Source organism: Hipposideros armiger, unplaced genomic scaffold (assembly GCF_001890085.2).
Source record: "Hipposideros armiger isolate ML-2016 unplaced genomic scaffold, ASM189008v1 scaffold_529, whole genome shotgun sequence".
In the NCBI taxonomy this organism is placed as follows: domain Eukaryota; kingdom Metazoa; phylum Chordata; class Mammalia; order Chiroptera; family Hipposideridae; genus Hipposideros; species Hipposideros armiger.
The window spans coordinates 241486-261599 of NW_017731879.1; the positions used below are offsets into that span (position 1 = coordinate 241486).

Genomic DNA, 20114 nt, shown 5'->3' on the forward strand with positions numbered 1-20114 from the left:
ACTGACAAAAGTACGAATATTCATAGTTAGTGGAACAGATTATACCGTACTTCCTCCATGTATAAGACGCTCCCATGTATAAGATGCATCTTAATTTTGGGGCCAGAAATTTGAAAAAAATGTATTACATAAAGTTATTGAACTCAAGTTTTAGTCATCATAAAATTCATACAACTCCTCATCACTTGCAGGAAATGCAAGTAAAAAAAAATCTATAACCACTGTATAAGACGCATCGTTTTCAGACCCCAAATTTTTCAAAAAAGGGTGCATCTTATACATGGGGAAATACGGTAATTATAACTATAAATCTATTATCTCAAATTCTAGTTTCTCCTTTAAAATCTGGTGCATTGGTAAAAAGCACTGTTTTGAAAACACGTTACCTTGGAGAAGAAAGTCGTCTCCTTTCTGGTTCTCTTCGTTTTCTTTCCAAGGATCGGCTCTTGGCTCTTCTACCAGGAGACAGAGTTCGAGAAGGTGATTTGCTCTGCTTAGACCTTCTTTCATTTAAAAGTGGAGATCTACTTCTTCTTGATTTATCACGTTGTTTTGGAGACAAACTTCTTCTTTTCGGACTACGGCCTGGTCTTCTACTGGGTGACCTATTTTCTTTCCCAGAAGAAGCATCTTTAGAGGGAGATTTAACTGGCTTCTTTTCTTTATCAGTTTCAGACCGTTTTGATTTTCTCTCTTTGGACCGTGACCTTGTGTCTTTGGATTTACCTCTTAGGTCAACTGGGGACTTGGATTTTTTGCTTCGATCACGACTTCTACTTTCATTTATAATTGGGGATTTTTTCCTATCCTTTGACTTATTTTTATCTTCAATTTTAACCTTGTCATCAGTAGGAGATCTGGCCTTCCCAATTTTCTCTTGAGATCGCCTTCTCAGGGTAGGAGATTTTGATTTTCTCCCTTGATCTTGAGACTTACTTCTTTTGGATGGACTTTTGGACTTTTTCCTCTCCTTCGATTTACTCCTAGTTGTCTTCTCTTTCACAATTTCAACACCTCCCTTACTTTTCTTTTTATCAGACCTATGTCTAGTCCGTTCTTTGGATCTGCTTTTACTTCGCTTTTTTGTACTATTTTTATTGTCCATAAGTTCAAGTTTCCCCTTCGTAGTTGAAGATCTAATACTAGACCTATTTCCATTTCTTGCCTTTTCATGAATTTCTCCCTCTTCTTCAGACCCGGACTCATAACCTTGTAATATGAGTCCCATTCCAGATTGGACCTTTCCTTCCATTAACTCATTATCAAGTTCAGCTTTAATCAAGGCTCTCTGTTTTTCCAGGTCTTCCAGCAAAGCTAAATCGTCAAGTTTAGTTCTTTTTGCTGGAGACAGACCTTCTTTGTCAGAAGCATCAATAACCTCTTTTCTTTTGTGTTTCTTATGTTTATGCTTATGTTTATGTTTTTTATCCTTGTCTTCTTCTGAAGAATGTTTATGTTTCTTATGTTTACTTCTATGTTTATGCTTCTTTTTTTTGTGACGACTGTGCTTATTTTGAGATTGATCTTCTGATACTTCTCCATTTTCTTCATTTACACTCTTTTCAGAATTATCAGCATCCTCCATCCTACAAATGCATCAAACACCTATTAAAATCATATCATTTACCAAGCATTCAGTCAATAAAAGAAAATACATCTCAATGTAATACATGAAATATTTTCATAACAGCTTCAGACTTTTATTTTAATGGTATATGACAAAAACCGAGTTGAATAGTGACATAAACTTTAATTTGTTTCTAATGGTTGAACTCAAATACCAAAAGTATTAGAGGAAATACATAGTGAAGAGGTTAAAATAGTTATACTAATAGAAAAGGGAAACCAAACCTGGTAAAATGTTAGTATTGCTTTAAACAGCCACTCAGTAACTTGATTTTTAAACCAGCATTTCACACACAGACTTAACACCAAAGGAAGCTCCCATTTTCTTTTTTCATAAAACATACAAACATATATTGGGAGACCAATCTCTTTCTCCACTTGAAATTCCGAAGCATCCTTTTAAAAAATATCTCTAGAGCCAATATTGAGCTATACCCAAATAAGTCCTCTATCACATGCATTAGTGACTGATGTTGACAAGTATAAATACACCTCCACAGGTTAAACTTCAAGGTAAAATAACTGGGAGTTTTAGAACTCTTGGCCTGCTGCAGCCACTGAGCAATCATGTGGTGTTAGGTTGAACCACCTCAAAGGGTCTTTTGTAGGTTAACAGTAGTCCAAAATTAGCAATCTCACATGGTTCAACCCAATATTTGTTCAGTGGACTACGTAATCTCTCTAAATTTCAAATGATTAGTTTCCCAAAATATGTGCATATTAATAGGTGGCTTTTGGGCTATGCTGAGTTAAAGAGTTTATGCTTCTAAATTATTTTGCTAAATCCTTGCTGTTGAATATTGCCAGATTAAACACAGGCTACAACAGCAATATATAATTTTCCACTTTAAAGTCACTCCATAATAAATCATTACATCCTAGAATATGAGACCCAAACCAGACTTTAAATTATCTGGATTCAGGCTATCATATTATTTTTGGAAGAAAATATAGACTATTTTGTCCAAGTCCTTCAAATTATATACTCCTGTACTTTTAGTAAGTTTATTATTTGTGCCATATACAAATAGCTCCTTAAAAGTTAAGAATTAATCTATTCAATCTCTTTTAACATTTTTTAAAATCACCTATACTTAATGTAGACATTAAGCAAGGCAGCAGGAAAACAAATATATACGAGACCAACATCTGCCTCTCTCAAGGAACTATACAGTCCAGTGGATAAGAAAGTCCCATGAAACACTGGAGAAGTATAATGATAAAGACATGAATAAGGACATTATGGGAACACTGAAGGATCAACTAGAATCATTTTGAAAATGGTCAGGGAGAGCCGGCCGAGTGGCACGATGGTTAAGAACTGGCTTGGGACGCCAGAGGGCCCTGGTTCGGATCCCACATATGAGGGCCAGTGACACTGCCCTCCACAGCTAAGATGCTGAACAACAGCTCAACCTGGAGCTGGGCTGCCATGAGTCGCTGGTGACAGCGTAGGCTGCAGCCCCTGTGGCAGTGGGTTGCCATGGGCTACCGTGTGTAGCCAGCAGCCAGCGTGAGCGGCCAGCAGCCGCAGTGAGAGGCCGTCCAGAAGCCGGTGACGGATCTGCCTTGCCTGGGAAGAGTGCAATGATGGTGCCAACTTGGGTCAGTGAAGCAGCGTCCTCCACAACTAGACTGAAGAAGAAAACGACAGCAACTTGTCTGTTCCCCTTCCCCCAATTCCCCAATAAAAACCTTTATTAAAAAAAAAAAGAAAATGGTCAGGGAAGGTGTCTTGTAGATCACAGGAAAACCCAAGCTATTAGTTAAGCAAGATCTTTGTGTTTATCTGCAAGGTACATGGATTTAAAAATAACACCACGAAAAAAAATAAAATAAAAAAAATAAAAAATAACACGAGTAACACTGTCCTAGAGAATAAGTAGAAAGTACCAGAAGGAGAAAAGGGCACTCTAGGGAGGTAAAGTGACAAAAGGCATAGTTACATGTAGCAAACTACAGGAACATCAGTATTGCCAGGGCATCAAACTTGTGGAAGAAATTGATCTAACAAAGGTTAAGATCTCAGTGGACCAATTCCAGGAGATGACAAGACATCGTATGAGATTGTGGGAGTGAACGGTTGAGATAAGAGTTACAGGCTCACTGGAATCATAGGCCCTGCCATTCCAACAGCTGGAACGAGGCTGGCCCTCGAACCAGGTCTGTGTTCAATAAAGGACACACTGGAAGTATGCTTGAAAAGTTATTAGTTGACAACAATGAGGGGGTATGGAGAACACATAACTACCACATAGCAAGAACTTTAAATTTTTGGATGTCAGACTGCCAATCTCCATTTCTGACACTATACTGTGGGGGGAAAAAAGTACTGAAGAGAGCTACAGAGAAAGCTATGGCTACTAGTGAGAGTCAGGTTTTAGTGTGAGCTTACACCTTTTTAACGGGGTATAGAAGATACAGAATAGTGTTCTCTGGATCATCAAATGTTCTCAAAGACTTGGAAAAAAGAAAGCATAATATCTCTGTATTATCAATAACAAAAAACACCCCAACATGGCTCAATTGTGGAGGAGGGAATCACAGATTTAAGTAGAAGATACAAAGACATTTTCACCTTTGCTCTTTGTATAGGCTATACCCTCATATAGGCAACCAACTCTTTCCCCAGAAATCTACCATCCCACAATCCAGAAGTTAGGTTATATATTTATTTCTCTAAATCTTGACTCACAGGGGGAAGTCAGAGAAAAACTGAATTAGGCTAATTCAAGATAAGGATGGGCCGGCGAGTGGCACGTTGGTTAAGAGCTGGCGTCCCACAGCAGGGCCCCGGTTCAGATGCCAGTGACACTGCCCTCTATAGCTAAGATGGTGAACAACAGCTCAACCTGGAGCTGGGCTGTGAGTCACGGGCGACTGCTGCAGTGGGCTGCCATAAACTACCATGTGTGGCCGGCAGCCGGTGTGAGCTGCCAAGAGCTGCCGTGAGAGGCTGTCCAGAGGCCGGCAACCGATCTGCCTCACCCTGGAAGAGCGCAATGATAATACCAACATGGGCCAGTGAAGCAACGTTCTCCACAACTAGACTGAAGAACAAAAGGACAGTAACTTGTCTGTCCCCCTTCCCCAGATTCCCCAGCGCTGTTCCCCTCCCCAATTCCCCAATAAAATCTTTAAAAAAAAAAGAGATATGGAGAATCTTTGTAAAGGTTGAGAATGATTTTCAGGTATATAAAATCTAAGTGCTCAAAGTACAAAGTTCAGGTCAAGCTATCTGAAGGCCCTCTAAGTAGCCAAAAGAAAAAAGATAGTTGGGTGGGTAAACAGTTTTTAGAGCCAGACCACCTGGGTTGAAATCCTGGTCCCACTACATACTAGTTGGGAGGCCTTTGGCAACTTTAAGATCTCTCTGATCTGCAGGCACCTTTGTAGAAAATGGAGAAATATAAAGATAATAGCACCTACCTCAAAGCATGTTGTGAGGATTGCTCAGGGTAAGAGACATTATTAAGGCTTATAACAGTGCCTAGCACGAACCAAATGTCCAAAAAGTAAGCTATTATTAATGTTCAGATACTGGATAAATATATTTCCTCATCATGACACTGGAGCTGGCAGGGCTAATACTAAGAATCGTATTTTAAGGAATACTGTGAAAGAGTATGTTTTCTCGAGTCAAACTACCATAACTTGTTAAAATGCTGCCTCCAACATGGCACACCTAGTATAACCATAGGCAAGATACTCTTTTGTGCCTCAGTTTCCTCAACTATAAAAACTGGGGAAATAGTATTCACAAATCAAAAGTTTGTCTTGGCAATGAGTTCACACAAAGCTCTCAAGAAATATTGTCTCTCTGTCTCCATGACAGACGAGATGTTAAGGTTCAGGGAGGTTTAAGGAACTTGTCTAAGGTCACACATACATCAAGCTAGTGAGAAAGCTGATATTACATTCCAAGTCAGTCCATTTGATGGAAGATGCTTTTAAAATGACAGAGCATATCACTACTATATGTGAAACTTGATTATTGCTTCTTACCTATCCAGCGTAAAAATAAAGCCTTTACAAGGCCCTATACTACCTGCCCAACCTCCCCAGCACTTTGAACCTACTATTGTACTTTACTTCCTCACTCACTCCACTTCAGCCATACTGCTCTCCTTGAACAGGTATAAAGTACTCATAGCTCAGGGCCTTGGTACTTGTACTTACTGTTTCCTCTGCCTGGAATGCTTTCCCCAGTTGTATACATTCCTGGCTCCTTTGCCAACCTCAGCTCTTTGTGGAAATTCCACTTTCTCAGTTAAATTTTCCTGACCAATTAATTTTAATCACAACTCCCACCCTACCATACACACATTCCCTTTCTTTGCCTAATTTTTCTCCAAAGTAATTGCCACCACCTAATATAATTCTTGTCTGTCTCTCCCTATCATAACATAAACCCTATGAGAGCACAATTTATAGTATGTACTCGAGAAGTATTTGTTCTATCAATTAAATGACATATAGAATAACATAAAATTGGATTCATTAGACTACATACAGCTCGTTTATACTGGCTGTACTATACTCTTACCTCTTGACAGTAAACATTTTGTTTTTGCTTGGGTCTATCTCCAGTGCTTCACATAGCACACACACCTATTTCTTGAATGCAATACCCAAATGATTTAATCACCTCCCCCACCTCCAAATCTTCTCTTTGAACAGTTTTCTAATGCTTTCCATAGTTTACAAGTCTTCCGAAAAGTTTCATTCAAAATTTTTAAGAGTTTACCACAGAGGAAGTCATTTCCTTCAAAAGATTATCTAGCTCCTAAAGCTCCTGAGAAATCAGGACCTACATCATGATGACCAGTGTTACTTAGGCATTCTCATGAGTGATCCCAGTTTCTATTGCAATTTAATGACTGTTATCTCAAGAAATGACTAGGGTACTGATAAAAATGCTACAAGCACTCAGGGCCAACTAGGTTAACCTTAAATATCCTCGAGTTCTCCTACAATGGGTTTGGGCACACAGCAGACCTTCACCTTTCTCAGTTGATCTCAAAGGCAAATTTTACAGAAAAAATAACAACTGAAGTCTGACTAGGTAAATCAGGAAAACCTGAACTCAATGAGTTAATGACATAACGTATTGTATATAATAATCTTGTCCTAGGGCAGCTAATTTATCAACTTTCTTCTAAAACTTTAGGGAAAGATTTCTTGTTAAGAAACCTGACAGTCTTGTGCTCAAGTACCCTTATGGTTAGCTACGTCAAAATGCCTACATCACTCACCTCACTTCATCTCATCATGTAGTCACTATATCATCATAAGGGTGAGTACAGTAAATAAGATATTTTGAGAACAAGAGACCACTCACATAACTTTTATTACAGTATGTTGTTATAATTGTTCTGTTTTATTAGTAGTTATTACTGTTAATCTCTACTTTATCATAGATGTGTATGTATAGGAGAAAACAATACATGTATACCTTGGAGATACTGCGGGTTTCTGCACCATCAAAATAAAGCGAGTATTGCAATAGAGTCACATTAATTTTTTTGGTTTCCCAGTGCATATAAAAGTTGTGTTTACACTATACTTTTGTCTTTTCAGTGTGCAATAACATTTTGTCTAAAAAAAAGTACACTCCTTTATTAAAATATACTTTACTGCTGAAAAATGCTAACCATCACCTGAGCTGTTACAACAGTAATAACATCAAAGATCACTGACTACAGATCAACATAATATAACAACACTAACATTTGAAAGATTGTGAAAATTACTAAAATGTGGCACAGAGACACAAAAGTGAGCAAATGCTGTTAGAAAAATGGCACCAACAGACTTGCTCCAGGCAAGGTTGCTACAAATCTTCAACTTGTAAAACGTAGTATCTATGAATTGCAATAAAGTGAAATATGCCTGTATGTATAGGGTTTGGTACTGTCCATAGTTTCAGGTATCTATTGGGGGTTTTGGAATGTATCCCATGAGTAAGGTGGGGCACCTGCATATAAATTTCATATATATAAATTTACATTTTGCAATTTAACACTACACATTTAGCAGGTACATGTCTATACCAACCTGGTTTATAACAGGTTCATCATAAAACAATACTGATTGAGAGCTGAGTAACATCTTTCAAATCACATTGTTTGGAACAAAGCTGAATTAGAAGCGCTGACAATATGGGAGGTGTTTAACATTATGTATTTGTTTTTTCAAATGCAATGTGCAAGTTTCACCATTCAAATAACCCAGGTCTTGGGGCATCTAGCACATTGAAAATAGCCACGGACCAATTTTAAAATAAAGTGACCAATTATCAACCACTAGTGTTATTTTAACTTACTCTTTCACATGTTTTTTTCAAAGAATATTCTTTTTGACATCTTATTTGGAGGGCATGCAATTTATGTTTTGAAGACAGAATGGTGAGCAAAGTGAATGACATTGCTTCTTCACAAAGTTAATAAACCTGTTTCTCTAATAAGTTAAACTACTTTAATACAGAACTAATGTAGATGTAAAAATAAGAATGAATTCAAAAGACCAACTAGTGTTAAAAGGAACTCCTCAACCCACACCTTTTCCAAATTAGGTTTGGGGAATTAAGTTTCAAAGAATTAGAACTGTCACATCAAAAAATGGATCTTTCTGGGACACTGGAAATAAAAATGATTTCAAACCTTAAAGGCTATTTTTGAAATTATCCACAATGTACAGTGGCAGACCAGACAGTATAACAGTTAGGAACAGGGTTCTAGAACCAGGCTGCATGGGTTTAAATCTTGAGTCTGTCACTTAGCATGACCTTTGGTAAGTTAACTTAATTTCTCTGTGCTTCAGTATCATCATCTGTAAAACATGGGAAATAACAGTATCTACTACCATAGGGTTGTTATAAGGATTAAATGAGCTAATATCTGTTAGTGCTTTGAACAGTACCTAGTACTTGTTAAGTGCAAGTAAGTCAATGCATATAAAAATGTAAATGTTTAAAACCATCAAAAAGGCTGAGCTAGAGGCTAACAAATATAAAAGCCACTAAAATGCCTTCAGGAAGCTTAAGAACTGCTCTTTATATATACAGTTTCTAAATATATTACTTACTATTCAGTGTCTTTGAAAGAACTATTTAGACACTATATTCCAGCATTCACTATGAGCAGTATACATAGTACTTGCTTTCATACCAAAATGTTATTTTCTTTGCTAATCATTTTCAAATAATTCAAAGTGGAACACATATAGACCAAATATTCCATTTGTACCAAGTGTTCTGTGTGGAGTGGAGGTAGAATTAAAGACTACCTCAGTGTCATTCACATTGCAGAGACCTAAATAAAGTTATTACTATCAAATGTAGAATTTGAATATGTGAATAAAATACGGCTAAACCATTCCTCAAAATGAATCTGAACCGTCCCTAAAATCAAATGAATGGACTTAATGCTGTAGAACTTTAAACAGATTACTACAATAATCAACTGCATAGCATTAGATTTGTACTGTACTGGCATAAATACTGTAACTGGGCCACACAGCGAGCTCTACAGAAACTAAGAGGCAAAGTCTTGTTAAAACTTTAGAATCCATTTGCTTTCTTCTAGTCAAATTGTTTAGATAATAAAGCAGGTTTCAAAAGCCCTTAAGGAAAAACTTAGTATAATTCTGTCTAGCTGAGTAAAGCAAATGATTGAGGAGTCCAGAACTGATGCACAGCAATGAAGTGTTGCGCCGTCTGGTGGCAAAGATTTCTCCTATCTTTCAATCCCATGTTGCAGGCACACTCTATCTACCTCTTTCCAAAAATGGATGGAAACAAATCAGATAATGTTGATGCAAAAAAGGGTCACTATAGGAATATTATTTTAGGATCCATTTTCTTTAATGTTCTTCAATTTTCCTAGCATAAACACAAAAAACAAAATACTGCTTTCAGTTAAGCAATGTTAGCCTTTGCAGCATATACAAGTATGTTTTTACTTGACCGCATCGATTCTTATATTAGCTTAATTATAAACAAAGTGCTTGGGTTTAGAAGTAGCTAACAATTTCCGCTACTTCTTCCACTGGTACTCCCAAAGAGGCGTTACAAACTCAGGCCAAAAATGCCAGGCCTCAAAACCAAGGACTTAATCTTACTTTGTCTCACGTTAACAAATTGGCAAATAAGCTGCCAATTGGGGGGGGGGGGAAGCGGGGGGATATCGAGTGAGTGCTGGAGTAAAGAATACAAGGGTGGGGACACGAAGTACACAAACTATAGCTGGGGTGGTCAAACAGGATGGCCCTAGCATCCCTTCTCCTCTCCGCTTTCTGGTTCTAAACTGACACCAGTAGCAGGACAACCCAGATACTGCATGCGGAAGAAAAGTCTTAGGGCTTGCCCTGCTGCCGCCACTGCCCCTTGGGTGCCTACCACCGATGCCGCTGAGTGCTGCAGCGAGGGAGCTCCACTCAGTCCCGGAGGGACGAATAGAAAGGCACGACGGCACAGTCGCGGTAGCCGCCGCGCGCACGGGACCTGTAGGGGCCGCTCGCGCCTATGCTTCCCGGGGCAACGACGCGCGGCAGGCCGCGGCCGCCTCCGACTCAACAGACGCGGCCTCTGGGACAGCGAAGCTTGCAGGCCGCCCGCCTGCACCCCACACTTCCCGCCCCACAACGTATCGAGCGGGAAAAGGCAAAGTTTGGCTCTCGCCGTTAGGCCTGAACTTTCCCGCCCTACTGTGCAAGTATCCACCGTTTCCCACTCGGCAGTCCCCAGCGCTCCGGCCTTCCGTACCACTCAAAGAGACTACTTACTCTGGCTGTTCCCGCAGAGACTGGGTCTCCGCAGCGGCCATCTTGAACTTCCTCACTCCTCAGCGGCGGTGGCGGCGGCTGCCCGGACAGTGGAAGCTAGTGGAAGTAGAGGAAAAAGGAACAGAGCCGTCGCGCATGTGCTAATCGCGTAAGAAACCGTGGAGCTCTGAGTCCGCTCTAAGAATCCGGATATAAAAGTGCATCCGGGGACAGCGCGCACGAGCGTCACGACGCAACTTCCGGGACGAATGGACGTGGGGAGCTGTGGGCGGTGCCTACTAAGGGTGTAAGGCTGGTTTAGTTAGGCTTGCGCTCTATCGGTGTCAGAACCGAATCTTTAGTTCTCGAAACTTGCTGGGGAAGGATGCAAAGGGAGTGAGATATCCGTATCAGGTGTGCGGTTCCGAGGACTCTTTTCGCTGTGAGGCCCAGAAGTTGAGTTAAAATTCTCAAACGAGTGCAAACAAGATGATTTTGCTTCTGGGCTGCGTTGGAAGCATAGTGAATTACTTTTTACCGGCTAGTTCATTCTATCAGAGGAAAAGTTTGTGGAAAGGTATATTAAGAATACTGTAAAGTTAGGGCGGTACCTACAATGTACATGTATTTTACTGTGTAACTATTATTGATACATTTATTTGAAACTTTTGAACTTTGTTTCAGCTTTTGCTAAATCCAGGGGTAAGTCATTAGGTTCACTGGTTCTGTAAACCGAATTTATAAGTAATATTTTTGGTTCACATCTGATTTGTGTTTTTCTATTATAATGAACTCTACAATAATGGGACTAAATTAAATACTGTATGAAAAAATATTTACTGGCTCTTGGAGAGTTTTCCACACCATGTAGGATTTTACATTCTCTGTGTGTGCATCTCTGTCTCTCTTTCTCTCTGCCCTCTCTGTGCCCTCTCTCCCTCCTCTCTCTGTCTCTCACCTCTCTCTCTCCTCTCACCTCTCTCCTCTCTCCTCTCTCTCTCATCTTTGGGCGGGGGAGGGGGGGGGGTTGGGGTGTTGGAGAGGCGGCAGTATCATTCTCCATACTCTGGAACCTGAAAGCTCACTAACGATCACTTTCATTCTTGTAATCAACTGATTTTGGGTTTCTCCTAGGTTTTTGATGTAGGAATACTTGGATTTCTTATATATCTTGATTCTCAAAGGGGAAGAGTTACAAATATTCTTACAAAATAAGTACCGGTACCTGGTTCTTGATTCCCAAACATGTTAAAATGTTATGTGTTTTCCCTTCATAGGCTCTATTAATATAGAAAACTAAATTAATCCTTGGATAATCATTGATTTTTGTAGGTTTCCCTCCACCGCACCCTCCATTGTAGCATTTCTTTATATAGTCCTTAATTATATTGTTTTTATGAAGGATTTCTCTCTTTCTCCTAAACAATCAGGTTCAGGTATAATAACTTGGAAGATTTCTTTCAAAGGGAAAAGTTTTCAGAAATATGTTTTAAATGGTTTATATTTCAACCATATATTTATAGACTAATAGTGTATATGTTGGGATTTCAGAGTTCTAATTGTTCATACCATTAGATTCTCATCCCTATATAACTTTTCAAAAGTATTATGAATTCAGCCTTGTATTTACTGTTTCTGCTCCCTGTCCCCATGAAGGCAAGGCCATGTGTCTGTGTCAAGAAAAGCTCTAGGGCCGGCCGAGTGGTGCGATGGTTAAGAACTCACTTGGGATGCCAGAGGGCCCTGGTTCGGATCCCACATATGAGGGCCAGTGACACTGCCCTCTACAGCTAAGATGCTGAACGACAGCTCAACCTGGAGCTGGGCTGCCATGAGTCGCCGGCGATGGCGTAGGCTGCACTCCCTGTGGCAGTGGGTTGCCATGGGCTACCGTGTGTAGCCAGCAGCCAGTGTGAGCGGCCAGCAGCCAGCGTGAGCGGCCGTCCAGAAGCCGGCGACTGATCTGCCTCGCCAGAGAAGAGCGCAATGATGGTGCCAACTTGGGCCAGTGAAGCAACATCCTCCACAACTAGATTGAAGAACAAAACGACAGCAACTTGTCTGTTCCCCTTCCCCCAATTCCCCAGCACTGTTCCCATCCCCCCAATTCCCCAATAAAAATCTTTAAAAAAAAAAAAAAGAAAAGCTCTAATATTAGTAACAAAAATTAGTAAATTTTTAAATAATTTTAAAATTAAATGATCATAGTGTATGTAGTATAAACCTATTACAGATCTCTTCTTGAAAATGATTGCAAACCTATGAGATCTCATATTGGATATAAAGTTGAATAATATACTTTTAGGCAGAAGAAGCCTAGCAAACTGGTGTGAAGAGGTAAGATAACTTGCTTGTGATGACTCAGTTTTAAGTGCCAACCCAGGATTTGAACTAAAAGCTAACTCCTGAGTCTGTGCTCTTTCCTTCTTTCCTGCTTCCCACAGAAATGTTATTTGTTTAGCATTTACTTATTGAGCACCCACCCACACGGCTCTTTGATATTCAAGTATTTTTTTAGTAATGGTAATGAAAAGAGCACTGGATTGGCATCCAGAAATGTCTTCTTTTTCTCAAGGTCCATAGGCTGTAGTCTCTTTCTTGTTGCTGACTAGTGGCGAGCACATAGGCCTACCTCCATTTCTTCAACCATGTTATCTTCCCTGCAATACTACTCTTGACAATACGCTTACTGTGAAGATTAAACTAAGCACACTGAATATGGGGAAGGGTAGATGGGGAAAATAGGCGCTCAGGTTGTTCAGGGTTGAAGCCGATTATGACTGGCTAAAGTTTAGAGTTGGACAAACCATTCACATTTTTAAAAAACAACATAGTAAAAATAAAGTTTCAGAAAATGATACTGGCAAAATATTTCCTTTAAAATTTTCTCACCAACTTGGCTTGCAAGGCACTACCAGTTCAGAGTACACTAGGAAGGGGATGATTTATCAAGGATTCACCAGAAACTGCAGACACCCTGGACAGCCAGAAATATGAACCAGTGAGTTCTAGAGCAAATTAAGCCTGAAACGTCACTGGAGGCAAATATGACAAAATTGAAGCAGTCCTGCTTTGAGCACATCATGAGAAAGCACAGTAATGCTGGAAAAGTAGAAGGCAGGAGGAAAAGGAAGAGCAAATATGAGATGGAATGACTCCATAACGAAGTAATAGACATGAGTCTGTAGGAGCTGAACAGGGCTGTTGAGGACAGGATGTTTGTGGAAATCAGTCACAGGATTGCCAGTAGTTGGAATGTCAATACATAAAGCGCGCGCGCGCACGCACACACACACTACGTTACTATTATAGTTTTGGAAGAATGGTGTTTTTTGAGGTGGAGTTAAAGCAGACGTGCACTTACAACTTGAATCATTCAGCAAGCGTTTATTAAACGACAAACTTAAGCCCAACTTTTCATTTTCAAACTTGAAGCCCAGTGTTTCATTCTTGCTGCTTTCCCTCGGCATGTTCGAGTACCTTTGCCCCACAATGCTGCCTTGGCAGGCGCCATTTCGTAGGACAAGCGCCAAAGGTGCATCTTAACCGCTGAACTCGCCCGCAGTAGTTCCCTAGAGGGGCGGGGCCTCGGTGGGCGCTCGTCCCGCGCGCCGTCCTGGGAGTCGCGTGCGTGCGTAGGTGCGTGCGAGCGTCGGAGGAAAGGGGTGGGCGGAGCTGAAGAGAGCTGTAGTGCACATTCTGGGACGGTCCGGGCCCTAAAGCCGCTGTGCTGGGGTGAGAGCTGCCTTCGTTTGGTCAGCGACCGCGCCGCCCACCCGAGGAATCCGCTCTCTCGGGCCCTGAGCCAGCTCTCTTCAGCCTCCGTCAGCCTCGGCAGTTATAGCCATTGCAGTCGAGGCAGTTTTCTGGAGCCTCCAGGCCAGCTGGCTGACCCGCCTACTAAGTAGGTGGAGAAGCCCGTCGGTCCTGCCAGGCTCCACGTCTGTAACACACTTGGGCGAACCCCGCGGAGGCCGCATTCAATACAGCGGAGGTTGACTGTTGCTGAAGCGTCTGGTGAAAGCCAAGGGCTTGGCGCCTTACCACCAAACAATATCAGAAAGTTAATGGCCCGGAGACAAGGTTTTGGGGACAAGCATGCAGTTTTGAACATTTAGACTGTTCCTTACCATCTTTGCTTCCTTTTTTAATTTAAGTATTATTACGTTCATACAAAATACACATTACAGAAATAGTTTGAAAATACGTACCTTTGAAATATGTTCCTCCCATGGAAAGGGATTATTAAACTAAGCTACACTGTCATTGTCAATCCAGTTAAGCTCTCACTTAATAGGCTTATTATAACGTAGGCTACAAACAAAAATGAGTACCATAAAATTCTTTGAAGAAAATTTCCCACGGAGAGTCCCCATATGTCAATTAAAAGAATGTAGATTATCTTTTCAATAATACTTAAGGTTTTATCTAGTTTAAATCTAGACTTGGAATTAACAGCTGTTTGGGAAGACAGTTTTTCCTTCATTACAAAACAAAAACTTTTCCCTTTGTTTCATGAAAATTAATTTTGTTTTTTGTTTGTTTTCAAGCAGCTCTGATGCGTTCCTCAAAATCTGGAAAATACGATAAAGCAAAAGGAAAAAAACCCCAAAACACTCAGTTCCATTACCTAAACTGAACCAACCTTAACTTACTGGCTTATTTTAGCCTATTTCCACATAAAAAAATTTCTTGTACTCATGTATAGACTGTGGTAGTTTGCGTTTTCATGTAACATGCCCATGGATTTTTACATAACTCTGGTTTTAGTAAACATTTTTATAACTACATGCTATCTCCTTTATTATTGGATGTCCTTTTAGTTTTGCACTATTGTAAATGACTATGATGAGACACTATCTAGAATGGTATTTAGAACACCCAAGTCAGGTAGACCTGGGCTTCACCACTCGCTCTGCAACTTGAAATAACCATCTTGAGCCTTTTTTTGCACATGAGTAACAAGAATAATAGTTCTCATCACATAGGGTTATTATGAGAATTAAATAATGAAACTGCTTGGAGCATATGTTGATAAATACTGGCTATATCTAATAGGAAAGTTTTTGTTTTTGTTTGTATTAGTTTATTTTCTGTGATACACATGGTTTATTTCCAGATTTTATATATAGTCAAATTCTATCACCACTGGATGTAAAAGGTTTAATACACAACTAATATATTTTATTACATAGTAATAGATAAAAGCATAAATAATACATAAATTAGAAACCTTTTTTACAATAAGAAAAACTGGAAATTGTCTATAATCTTATTACATTTAGATTTTTTTATTCACATTTTATAATAGGGCTTATCCTATCTCACTTTTTATATATTTATACATATATTAATGATATTTTTAAAAATAGTATTGCATTATACTTGCTGTTATTATTGCATAATCACTTGCTGAGGACAGCAAAGAGGTCAGTGTGAAGAGTGCAGTGGTTAAAGAAGTAGGAAATAAAACTGGAAGATCTTGTAGGGTTTAGATCTCATTTACATTTATTGTACAGAGTAGAGTAAGTCAGGGTTGAGGAATGACATTAAATTTGTTTTAGAAAGTTCACTTTGCTGCTGTATGCAGATAAACAGCAGGGGATCAGGGGAGGAAAGGTGGAATACAAATTAGTGTAATTCTATAATTCTGGAGAGTGATGGTGGTGTTTTAGACCAGGGTGGAAGTGGGGAAAAGTGGTTGGATTCTGGATATATTTTGAAAGGATAAGCTATAGAATTCACAGATTGATTGGATGTGGGGTGTGAGAGAAAGAGATGTAAAGGTTTTTGGCTTGAGCAATGGATAGGTGTAATCGCCACTTAATGGGGAGAGACTGAAGGAGGAGCAGATTTTAAGTGGTGGGTTGGGAATGAACAGTTCTGCTTTAGTCATATTAAATTTCAGAGTCTTAGATGCCTAATTGAAAGTGGCATCTTCAATTATTAGACTTCAATTATTGTTGAGTTGTCCATTTCTCCCTTCATTTCTCTGAGTTCTTGCTACATGTTGTTTGGTTCTTCGTTATTAGGTGCATACATGTTTAGAAATGCTGTATCTTCCGATTGGGTTGACACTTACGACAAAATGTCCTTCTTTTTCTCTAGTAATATCTTTTTAAAAATTTAAACTTCATTATTTTAAAGCCATTCCAATGTCCTTTTGTTTTTGTTTTTGTTTTTGTTTGTTTGTATGTTTGTTTTTTTAGACAAAGAGTAGAATGATGGTTACCAGGGGCTGGGGGAAGGAGGGAAATGCGAGTTGTTAATTTAATGAGTATAGTTTCAGATTTGCCAGATTTGCCAGAAGTTCTGGATATGTATTTCATAATAGTGTGAATGTACTTCATAGTTCAAATAGTAAATTTTATGTTACGGTTTTTTGTTGTTGTTTTTTACCACCATGAAAAAATGTATATAGAGGGAAAGAAATAAACAGATCTCAAAGATAAGCAAGAAACGGAGAAAATGTTTGCATCATATGTAACAGAGAAATGGTCAATGTAGCTAATATAAAAAGAGTTCCTGTAAGTCAACAACAGAAAGTATAGCAATCAATAGAATAATTGGCAAAGAAGAAGAAGCAATTATAAAAAGAATTAGTATGCTAATAAACATGAAAAGGTGTGTAATTTCCTATTAAATGGTATTTCTCTAAATTAAGTAAGATTTCCCTCCTTTCAGATTGGCAAACTTAAAAGAGCAATTGTGTCATCAAGGGCCTGTCAGAAAGCAGACAGCAGGCTGGATTTTGAAGAGACTTTATTGGAAGGTCTATGTACAGAGAGGTATGAGTAGAGTTAGAGGATTCAATAAAGGATATTGAGATACCAAGAAGCTAACAATAGTGGGGAGCCATTACCACCTCCAAGCCTAAAGAAGCAAATGGGGGGAAACTGAGTACAGAAGCCAAGTTGAAAGCTGGAACCATGGCAAAAAGGTTATTGGACAGTTAGCTGTAGAAGGACACAGACTCTGCTGGAACCGTAGCAAACCAGGGAGCAACGGGGAGACAAATAGCTCAGCATCTCTCTCTTTCACCCTCAGAAGCCAGGAGGCACGGATGATACAGTCTGTAAAGGTCAGCCTCCCAGAGGCACAGAGAAGGCAGGAAATGGATTTGGGGACAATAACCAGCACTATGATAACCCATATGAAAGAATAATAATAGCTAACAATTTTTAAGTGCAAGTGTTAAGGGAATAGTGGTATTGTTATTATTCTCATTTTATAGATAGGAAAACTGAGGCATAGGGTTGTTGTTATTTGCCCAAATCTCACACAGATATTACACAGAGGAGCTGGGCTTTGAACCCAAGCAGTCTGGCCTGATAGAGCCCAGGTTGTTAAACACTGCACTCCCCTAACTCTTTTGTTTTCCTCTTTCTCTGTTGGTGAAGTATATATTGATATAATAACTGATTTTTGGAGGGTAATGTGAACACTTCTATAAAATATGAAGTCCCTTATAAATTTAAAAAATACTCTGAGACCCAGCAATTCCAATTCTAGAAATCTGTTCAGAAATACTCACATGGTGTATTCTATGCCAACTTTCTTATGGTTGCTGCTTGCATGATTTGTGCCATTAAGCCTAAAGTGTTTCTCTTGTAGACAGCATATAGTTGTATCTTCTTTATTTAGTCCATTCTATAATCTGCCTTTTGATTAGATTGTTTACTCCATTTATGTTCAATGCTACTGATATAGTTGGAGTTATGTCTCCCATTTTACTTTTTGTTTTCTATGTGTCTCATCTTCTTTTGTTCCTTTATCCCTCCTTTACTGCTTTCTTTTGCATTGACTTTTTTTTTTTTTTTTGCTGAGCCATCCTGCTACCTGTTGGCAGCTCAGCGGCTGCTCAGCTCGGGCTGGACTCGAACCGCTGTTGCTCAGAGCTCAAACTCCTGAGCGAGCTCTTAACCAACTGAGCCACTTGGCCGGCCCTTAAGTGACTATTTTTTAATGTAGCAGGTTAATTTTTTTTTTATGATTTTCATTGGGGAATTGGGGGATGGGAACAGTGCTGGGGAATTGGGGGAAGGGGAACAGACAAGTTGCTGTCGTTTTGTTCTCCAGTCTAGTTGTGGAGGACGTTGCTTCACTGGCCCAAGTTGGCACCATCATTGCTCTCTTCTGGGGCAAGGCAGGTCAATTGCAGGCTTCTAGATGGCCGCTCACAGCAGCTGCTGGCTACACACGGTAGCCCATGGCAACCCACTGCCACAGGGGCTGCAGCCTACACCGTTGCCGGCATACGACTCACGGCAGCCCAGCTCCAGGTTGAGCTGTTGTTCAGCATCTTAGCTGTAGAGGGCAGTGTCACTGGCCCTCATATGTGGGATCCGAACTGGGGCCCTCTGGCGTCTCAAGCCAGCTCTTAACCAATGCGCCACTCATCCGGCCCAGGTTAATTTCTTTAATGATTTTTTTTTCACTTTTGAAAAATTTATTTCCTTAGTGGTTGCTGTAAGGACTTGCCATATACATCTTAACTTACTAGAATCAGCTTCAGATTAATAGTAACTTAATTCCAATGAGATTAAAAACCTTACTCCAATATAATTTTACTCAATTTCCCTGCTTTTTGTGATATAATTGTTATATATATAGTGTGTCCATAAATGTTACAAACCCAACAATCCATTGTTATAATGATTATATATTTTAAAGAAAGGAGAGCATTACATATTTATAGCTATTGTTATATTAACCTTATCTATTATTTCTGGTACTCTTCATTTCTTGTTCTTGTGGATTCAAGTTACCATCTGGAGTAATTTTTTTAGCTCAATACAGCTTTGCTCCTTCCCACCTCCTCTGTGTTGTTATTAGCAAATATGTTTAATTTCTATATGTTATAGGCCCAACAGTATACACAGCACACACACACTTTTATTCATGTGGGCAATTTTAAAACAATTTTATTTAAAAATTTTTTAGTTTTCAGTTACAGTTTACATTCATTATTATTTTAAATTACTTTCAGGTTTACAGGCAAACAGCATAGTGGTTAGACATTTATATAATTTACAAGGTGATACCATCAATTCACCTAATAACCACCTAGCACCATACATACAATATTATTGACTATATTCCCTATTCTGTACTTTACATCCCTGTGACTATTTTGTAACTATCAATTGTACTTCTTAATCCCTTCAGCTCTTTCACCCTGCCACCGAGCTGCCCTCCCATCTGGCAACTGTCAGTTTATTCTTTGTATCTGAGTCTGTTTCTGTTTTGTTTGTTCATTTATTTTGTTCTTTAGATTCCACATATAAGTTAGATCACATAGTATTTGTCTTTCTCTGTCTGACTTACTTCTCACTTCACATGATACCCATCCATGTCGTCACAAATGGTAAGATTTTAGTCTTTTTTGTGGCTGAGTAGTATTCCGTTGTATGTATGCACCACCTTTTCTTTATCCAATCGTCTATCGATGGGCACTTAGATTGCTTCCACATTTTCACTATGGTAAATAATGCTGCAATGAACATAGGGATTCGTATATCTTTTCAAATTAGTGTTTTGGATTTCTTCAGATAAATACCCAGAAGTGGAATTGCTGGGTGATAAGGTAGTTCTATTTTCAATTTTTTGAGCAACCTCCGTAATATTTTCCAGAGTGGCTGCACCAATTTGTAATCCCACCAATAGTTCCCTTTTCTCCACATCCTTGAAAACACTTGTTTGTTGATTTATTGATGATAGCCATT

The 20114-nt window shown here is 39.4% G+C and overlaps 1 protein-coding gene across 7 annotated transcripts in view; it reads right to left on the minus strand.

The window, feature by feature from the left end:
• The window catches only part of PRP4K (pre-mRNA processing factor kinase PRP4K), a 44874-nt gene extending 34245 nt beyond the window's left edge, over window positions 1–10629 (minus strand). For 6 of the 7 annotated variants that reach the window (XM_019668510.1, XM_019668509.1, XM_019668508.1 and 3 more), the window contains exons 1-2: window positions 10411–10629; window positions 387–1586 (exon numbers count right to left, since the gene is read on the minus strand). In XM_019668510.1, coding sequence (XP_019524055.1) covers window positions 387–1586; window positions 10411–10451 — 1241 coding nt within the window. In that variant the 5' untranslated portion in view covers window positions 10452–10629. The remainder of the gene's footprint in view (window positions 1–386; window positions 1587–10410) is intronic. The other variant, XM_019668511.1, reaches the window with a different exon arrangement.
• Window positions 10630–20114: the final 9485 nt, after the last annotated feature.